The following is an 8824-nucleotide window of genomic DNA, read 5'->3' on the forward strand; positions in this document are numbered from 1 at the left end:
GGGTGGGGCTGGGGAGACCCTGGGATCTTGGGGAGGTGACAGCACGGGGCCAGGGCAGAGCCCGGGAGCTGTGGGGAGCAGATTACTCTTCTGCCCTGGGCCTGTGCTGTCACTGTCCCGAAGTCCCAGGGTCTTCATGGAGACCAGCTGAGACCCACTCAGGCAGAGCCCGAGCCCCAGACTGAGTGCACAGCCCTGGCTGCGGGTCATGCAGCACCCACTCTGGACCCATCCGCCACACCCAGGATGACTGGTGGCAGCAGTGGCTGGCAGCCATGAAGATGGAGACACCCTTCTATCCCAAGGAAGGGCTAGAGCTGCTGCCCAACTTTGTGCCACTGCCCAGCTTCAGCATCAGCAGCCAGACAGAAGCTGCAGCTGGGCACCAAGAAAAAGTGAGACCTGGCTGTGGGCATGGCCACCTCCTCTTTGCAGTTGCCAGGGTCCTTCTCACTGCAGCTGCCCCAGCCCACAGACTCTGGGCAGCTTCAGTGAGAAGGGCTCCGGCAGCAGCGAGAGAAAGGTGGCTGCAACTGCTGCAAGGTCCCTCTTTTTTTCTGGTGCTCAGCAGCAGCTTCTCCCTGGCCACTACTGTCTCTGTGCCCAGGCTACCAACACCAAAGCCGGACAGCAGCTCCAGCCCCTTCTCAGGGTAGAAGGGCAGCCTGGAGGCAATAGAGATGGCAGTGGGGGCCCTGGCCATGCTGCCCCTGCTGCAGCTGCCACCCACCCCTGACCTGGAGTTGCTGATCCAAGGTGCCAGCCCCCTTCCCACTCCAGCTCCCTGCCAGCCCGCAGCCCCATCCCACAGAGGGAGTTTTGGTGAGCTGTTGCAGGGGCTCAGGAGGTGACCCAGCCCACGACAGCTCTGCTAAACTTCCTATGTCGCCCATGGGGCCCAAATGATTGCCATCGCCTGTCAGACTATGCAGCTATGTCCACAGATAAAGAAAAATGGATCTTTAGGCATGTCAAGGTTAAAGAAAATAGGCAACACTATCATGCAGAAAGCCAACAAAAACCACAGCTAATTTTACCGTAAATAATAGCATACGGTCCTTAGTTCCAAAAAATGATATACTCAGTAGGCTTCTTGGAATAAGTACTTCCCTATCTGACCCTATCTCCTGATCTTTCTGTTTTTCATCCTATTACTGTGCCCAAGGTTACCATTCTCCATCTACATCTTCAGTAGAGCTTTGAGAAAGTAGAGCTTTTTTCAATTCAAAGTCCAGCAACCAATGACACCTTTTAAACAGGATCATATTTGTTCTTTTCTTAGTTTCTTTGCATCTTTTTAAAACAAATAGGGAAACAAAAGAATTTTATGGTTGCACTTCATTTATCTTGGATTTACAGTCTCATGCATCTTACATAAAAGAAGAACACACAGAGCAGTGAGAACTAACACAGTATAACTTTATAAATCTGGTTTTCAAAATTCCAGAATTCTCAAAAATCCAGCACTTTTTAAAAATGCACTATATCAGGGGTTTTCAACCTTTTTTGACGGGTGTACCCCTAGCAGCCAGTCACAGAGTGGTTGGGGGTGGGGGAGGACTAGCAGCATGTGGAGCAGCGACATGGGGTGGTAGATGGTGGCAGCTGCCCCCATGTGCAAAGCCACACCTTCCCCAAACCGGCATCCAGCTCACCAGGCTGCACCAGGCTATGCACTTTCCTTATGTTTAAAAAATCCAGAATTTTCAAATTTCTGACAGGTGCTAGGTCCTAAGGATGCTGGAATTATGAGGTTATACTGTATCGAAGAGAAACAAATCCCCTGGCAATATTTTTACTAGGTTAATTAGTGACTGTAAACTTGGTGGTTTCAATTCTTCTCACCTGGAGACTTCATTAACATAATGTTCACATTAGCATATGACAGCTTGACATTTTTGTTAAATTTTATTTCAGTTGATAGGAAGTGAGAACCAATTATAATATGAGCACTCTTTTGGTTTTGTGAAGTCAAAATGGAATTGTACCAAGAGCATGACTGAGTATCTTATGCAAAGGGGTCTGAAAAGGTTATTCTAAGTTGGGGGGTTTTTTCAGAGAAGCCAATAGGCTGCAGTTACTTTGTGCATCAATCCTAGCCCTAAAGATTATCACTAAATAATAATAGTAGTGACTTACTAGAACCTGATAGGTGTGTAAAGCAGTTCTTGCAGTACTTGAGGAACTGCAAATGGAATGACTACCTGGTTGGTTCAGTAGAACCAAGTGAAACTAAATCTTTCATTCTAGAGTTTAGTTTCTCCAGGTGTTTAGATGTTTTAACCAGAAATTGAATGGAGAGACACTGACAGGCCCCAGGATAGACAGCTCCATGTCCTCCAGACTTATCTTCTGTTTGCCTTGTCACCAACTTGACTCTAAAATCGCTTCTGAGCCCTTGAGGTCACTGCATACTGTTGAGACCCTTGTTTGCATTCCTTAGCTGGGAACGACGAGTTGACAACATGGGAAGAATTTATTATGTTGATCACTTCACTAGAACAACAACATGGCAGCGACCCACATTGGAATCTGTCCGGAATTATGAGCAATGGCAACTGCAACGCAGTCAGCTTCAAGGAGCTATGCAACAGTTTAATCAGAGATTCATATATGGGGTGAGAAATGTATTTTGGTATAAACTAAAAGTGTATTATGGAGGAGCATCCCCTTTCCCAAATCCCACCCGCAAGTCTCCACTGTATATCAAGCAAATCAAACATTTTCCCTTTCCCCCCTTGCTTCCACACACTTCTGTGAAACTGTATGTACATGGGTTTAGGAAGGAAGGTGTCAGAAGCTTCCCACCATAAGGTTGCCAGACTTAAGATTGCAACACATTCTGTGTGTTATATGATAATTATATATTAATAAGAAGATGCATCTTTCTGGACATGAGAAGTAAATGGCAACCTTAACTCCCTTTCTTGCTTTTATAGTTATGCATATAGACTGATTAGAAGTGGGACACAATACAGTGGTTTGTTTGTATGTTAACTGAATACAGGTGGTGAAAAGTCTGTGGCAAAGACCATTGTCTGATAAAAGTTCTGTTAACTGGCATCTTACAAGCTGGCATGCTGAATTAACCAGCATGCCAGCTTGTAAGATAAAGTGAAACCAGAAGTGCCCACTGTGGCACTTCCAGTTTCTACAAACCCCCACGGCCCAGGGCAAAGCAGCCTGTGCTGCCGAGCCCCCACAGCCCAGGGGCATAACAGCCCAGCAGTGATTCAGCAGGAGGAGCAGCAATGGCGTGGGTGGGGCGGCACGACACCGCATACATGGCAAGAGAAGTGACAGCCCATGCCACTCAATTAACCGACATATTTTGTTATCTGGCATCCCCCATTCCCAGGTGAGCCTGGAGCCGCACAGGGCCCAGATTGGCAGCGGGGTTGGGGTTACAAGCTGGTGCTGAGTGCAGGGAAAAGTGTCCCCTGCCCTGCCCCATGGCCAGCTCCCCACATTGCAGCTACTCACAGCCCATGTGGGGCTGCCTGTGCCTGCCAGGAACCAAGGACAGATAAATATTAATTTTCTCAATTTTTTTAGGGGCCCTGCGGGCCTGATAGAATAACCTAGCAGGCTGGATATGGCCTGCGGGCTGTATTTTGCCCACCACTGGTCTAAGACCAGCTGTTGTCAAAGCAGATGATATAGTGATTGGAAATTTGTTCAGGGTAACTGTTTGTATACAGTTCCCATGGTTTTTAACTTAAGTAGAATTACTTAATCACTTACTTATGCTGTGCTAATGGAAGAACACGATAGAAAATTCACGTGAACAAAGCAACTGAGGCATTTTGTATAGGTAAAATGCAATAATGGTGTGTAAATGTTAGGAAAAGCAAGGGAAGTTGAAATAATTCAAAATCTGATGCAGATCAAAAGTGAATGATAGATTTCAGCATTTACTGATACTGCTTAAAGGTAGTTTATCAAGGAAAGTGGTCTGTTTTCTTAAGTATCATTTGCACACAAAACAAAATAGTAAAGGGAATTAGTTGAAGCTGTAAAAACCCAAAGAATAGTATTTCCTGCCTGTTGAGCTTTAATATATCCTGGGTTTTGAGTCCTGATTTCCTTCTGCGTGTTGTAAGCACTTTTCAAAGAGCAAGGGCTTAAACCCATTTAGTCATATGTTACTGAAGATACAATTATTTAGTAATAGTTAGGAATAGTACAGATAATTCCATGGCTTTGGACTCTTTATTCCAACAGGTTAAAGATCTCAAATGAAATAACAGTTTGTAATGAATCTAAGCCTTTTATATGGAAAAAATCCTTTGATCAATTTTGCCCGTGTTAAATTATCAAGAATGTATTTATTTAGCTATATATGATAGCTATACTAGAGGTCTAGAAATCAAATTGTTGGCATTTAGTAATTATTAATGCATGGTTTCTGTCTGTAATCTGCAGAACCAAGACTTTACTTCCACACAGAACAAAGAATTTGATCCTCTTGGCCCTCTTCCACCTGGATGGGGTAAGTCCTGTTCACATAGTGTTTTAAAATGTAACTTTAATAAACGTTTAAGTATGCTTTGCCAAATTATTTTATCAAATATTTTGATTAATGGTACTCTTTCTTTACTGAAAATATGGATTTAAAATCTGTTCTAATTAAATCTGTTCAAAAGCACCAGTTCAAAAGTCCTGACAAGATTTACAGGCAGTCCTTGGACTTACGACACAATTGGTTCCTGAAAACCACTTTTAAGTCGAAACAGTGTAACTCAGAACCGAGTTTCCCATAGGAAACAAAGTTATAAATGTGCAATTGGTTCTTGAACAATGGCCCAATACCCTATTTTCACCAAAAATAACCCAAAATTTTGCACTCGCTCAATAATAGGTGAGTAATGTAGCTACATTAATGTATTTATATTGTAAATAGCAATCATATTGATTTGGAAAGACTTCTTTGAGTTGACTTTTCTGGACTTTTTGAAGGGCTCTTGGTTGGACTTTTTGAAGGGCTCTTAACTGGAGTCTTCTCAGGAGTCTTGGTTGCAAATTTTTTCTGGAGTCTTGTCTGCTTTCTTAAACAAAGTGTCCAAGGAAATTTGAACAGATGTTCTTCAGGGAGATGGGCAATGCGGCAAACTTGTTCATTGGCGTGGCATTGCATCGGATCAAGCGTTGTAAAGCCGAAACTGATGTGAAAAAGTTGAAACAGGATGTCAGTTTATAAACATTGTAAGTCAAGGACTTCCTGTATGTAGTATTTCAAAATGGATTATAAAATTCTGGTATTACTCTGTTTCACTTTTAGTGATTTTTATATTACAGCATGACTTTTTTTATGCTTCTTTTTCATCTTCACCATTTTAATGATGCAGATTTTTTGTTTGTTTATCTTACTATTACCGAAACATTGCTTTGAAGTTTGTGTGGTTGTGAAAGCATTTGTATTGCCAACTAAGCATCTTTGCAAAAAATAAAATACATTCTGAACATAATTTTAGCAATCAATATCATTTAGTCCTATTTAAAAGTTGATATGAAAACTTGTTTTCTAATTCCAGCAGTTCATAATATTAGCGGCTCCTGAATTTAAGTGATGGTTAGTGAGATGAGCAAGATAGTTATCAAAATGATGTTAATTTAAAGACTCCACAGAGTTAAACCTAGAAGTTTAACTCTGGAAATCTCAATTAATTAAAAGATTAAAATATTGCCATTTGGGCTTCTAGTCTGGACATATGTAATAGTCCAGTGCATAAAACAATAATGCAGGCAATTGCAATTTATAATATTGCATGAAGAAATACAGTTTTTCAGTGGAGAAGACCACTTCCATTCTTCCTCCTAACTAAGAATAAGTTATTTTTCCTCTGACTGCATGAATAAATAATGTAATTAGTAGACATAAACATTTTTCATTCCTATGCTATATTTTCTCCTTTTAATTTGCATATGTGAGTTCGTTCCACTGTTCATGTTTCCATACTTCCTTGGTACTTATATACATATCTTAGAACCCTTTCACATTTTGCAGGTCTTATAATAGCTAGGGTCAGGAGGGACCTGAACAGATCATGTAGCCTGACCCCCCGCCACAGGTTCACAAGACCCCAGACAGGTGATCACGTAACCTCTTTTTGAATTTACCCAAGGTAGGAGTGAGGACCACTTCCTTAGGAAGTTGGTTCCAGTTTCTGGCCAACCTAATTGTAAAATATTGCCTCCTGATCTCTAACCTAAACCTATTCTCCATCAGCTTATTACCATTGTTCCTCGTCATCCCCGGTGGTGCTAGGGAGAAAAGGGCTCTACCTATTTGCTCTTGATCTCCCCTGATGAGTCTGTAGGCATCCACCAGATCCCCCCTCAGCCTCCTCTTGCTAAGGCTGAACAGGTTCTGGTCCCTCAGTCTCTCCTCATAGGGCCTGTCCTGCTGCCCTCTCACCAAATGGGTGGCCCTCCTCTGAACTCTCTCTCCAGGCTGGCCACATCCTTCTTAAAGTGCGATGCCCAGTACTGGACGCAGTACTCCAATTGTGGCCTAACCAGTGTCACACAGAGGGGGAGTATCTCACCTCTCTGGACCGGCTTGAGATGCATCTTTGGATGTATGACAAGGTATGGCTGGCCTTGCTGGCTGCAGTCTGGCATTGGTGGCTCATGTTCATCTTGGAGTCAATAATGACTCCAAGATCCCTTTCTACCTCTGTGCTTTCAAGAGGGGAACTCTCCAGCCTGTATGTATGCTGTGGATTCTTTCTTCCAAGGTGCAGCACCCTGCATTTGTCCATGTTGAACCCTATCCTATTCTCATCTGCCCACTTTTGTAGTCTGTCTAAATCTAGTTGCAGCCTCGCTCTCTCCCTTCAAGTGTGCCCACCACGCCCCACATCTTAGTGTCATCAGCAGACTTGGACAATGTGCTTTCAGCGCCCTCATCGTGGTCGCTTATGAAGATGTTAAACAGTGCAAGTCCAAGGACTGAGCCTTGCGGGACCACACTGCTCACATCTCACCAGGTTGTGTACAACCCATCCACCACTACCCTCTGGGTGCACCCCATCATCCAGTTTTTTTACCCATCCAACTGTGTAGGCAGGCATCAATGCCACAGTCACGTAATTTATTAATGAGAATGTGGTGAGAGACAGTGTCAAAGGCCTTCTTTGAGTCTAGAAAGACTACATCCACAGAGACACCGTCATCCAAGGATTTAGTTACCTGGTCATAAAGAGGCAATCAGGTCGGTCAGGCAGGACCTGCCTTTGGTGAGCCCACGCTGATTGCCCCTGAGCATGATCTCCCTTGCTGGCCCCCCACAGATGTGCTCCTTGATTATTTTCTCTAAGATACAGGACCTCCCCTTAATCCAGGAGGTGCACAGTCCCACCAGAGGAAACGCCCTGTTGGACCTGGTCCTGGCCACAGGAGATGACCTGGTAAGGGGCCTCCAGGTTCTTGATCACCTGGGTGATAGCGATCATCGCTTGCTGGAATTCACCATCCAGCGCAGGGTGTCAAGGGCCTGCAGCAAGACAGTAGCCCTAGACTTTAGGAGGGCCAGCTTCAACAAGTTGAGACTAGTGGGTGAGCCGCTGGGGTCCTTGAGGGCAGGGCAACTCAGTGTCCAGGACGAGTGGTTGTTCCTTAAGGAAACGATACTCAGGGCCCAGGGGGAGTCCATCCCAGCAAGAAGCAAGGGGGGCAAAAGTGCTCGGAAGCCGCCCTGGCTCACCAAGGGCGTCTGGGAATGCCTGCTTGCCAAAAAGGCGGCATACACCCAGTGGAAGGGGGGTGCTATCTCCAAAGAGGAGTATACTTCCTCTGCTCAGGCCTGTAAGAGGGCTGTCAGGAAAGCTAAGGCGGACATAGAGCTAGGACTAGCATCCAAGATCTAGGATAATAAAAAGTCCTTTTTCAAATACATAGGGAGGATGAAGAAGGCACCGGGTAATGCGGGGCCCCTGCAAGATCCTCTGGGCAATCTGGTGTTTGCACCAGAGGAGAAAGCGGAACTCTTTAACCAATTCTTCATGTCCGTATTCTTGTGCAGGGACCGGGACTTCCCTGCTGGAATGCCAGATGGACTCGAGGGGAATGCCTCCAGACCTCAGGTTGGGGAGGAGCGGGTTAGAGAGCTTCTAGAGTGGCTGGACGTGTTCAGGTCAGCGGGTCCAGATGCTCTCCACCCCAGGGTGTTGAGGGAGCTAGCTGGGGTTATTGCAGGGACCTTGGCACGGCTTTACGAGCGCTCGTGGTGCTCGGGCCGGGTGCCGGATGCCTGGAAGATAGCTAACGTGGTCCCCATCTTCAAAAAAGGGAATTGGGAGGACCCGGGTAACTATAGGCCAGTCAGTCTTACCTCTGTCCTTGAGAAACTCTTGGAGAAGATCCTCAAGGAGCACATCTGTGATGGGCCGGCTTCAGGGATGATGCTTAAGGGCAACCAGCACGGTTTCATTAGGGGCAGGTCTTGTCAGACTGACCTTATTGCCTTTTATGATCAGGTCACAAACGCAATGGATGCAGGTGTCACCATGGACGTAGTCTTTCTAGACTTCAGCCAGGCCTTTGACACCGTCTCCCACCCCATCCTCATTAAAAAACTAGGTGACTGTGGCATTGATGCCTACGCAGTCAGATGGATTGCCGATTGGCTCAAGGATCATACTCAGAGGGTGGTGGTGGATGGGTCATATTTGACCTGGGGGGGAAGTGGGCAGCGGAGCCCCCCAGGGCTCGGTCCTGGGGCCCACGCTGTTCAATTTCTTCATCAGCCATTTGGGGGACAGGGTAAAGTGCACCCTGTTCAAATTCGCTGATGATACCAAAATTTGGGGTGAGGTGAGCA

General features: G+C 45.4%; 1 protein-coding gene across 3 annotated transcripts in view; it reads left to right on the forward strand.

Annotated features, from left to right (window-relative positions):
- The window catches only part of ITCH (itchy E3 ubiquitin protein ligase), a 129995-nt gene that overhangs the window by 79683 nt on the left and 41488 nt on the right, over positions 1-8824 (forward strand). For all 3 annotated transcript variants that reach the window (XM_019539727.1, XM_019539728.1, XM_019539729.1), the window contains 2 exons: positions 2444-2618; positions 4426-4492. In XM_019539727.1, the coding sequence (XP_019395272.1) occupies positions 2444-2618; positions 4426-4492 (242 nt within the window). The remainder of the gene's footprint in view (positions 1-2443; positions 2619-4425; positions 4493-8824) is intronic.

This window comes from Crocodylus porosus, unplaced genomic scaffold (genome assembly GCF_001723895.1).
Source record: "Crocodylus porosus isolate Cpor-Errol unplaced genomic scaffold, CroPor_comp1, whole genome shotgun sequence".
NCBI classification, from domain to species: Eukaryota; Metazoa; Chordata; order Crocodylia; family Crocodylidae; genus Crocodylus; species Crocodylus porosus.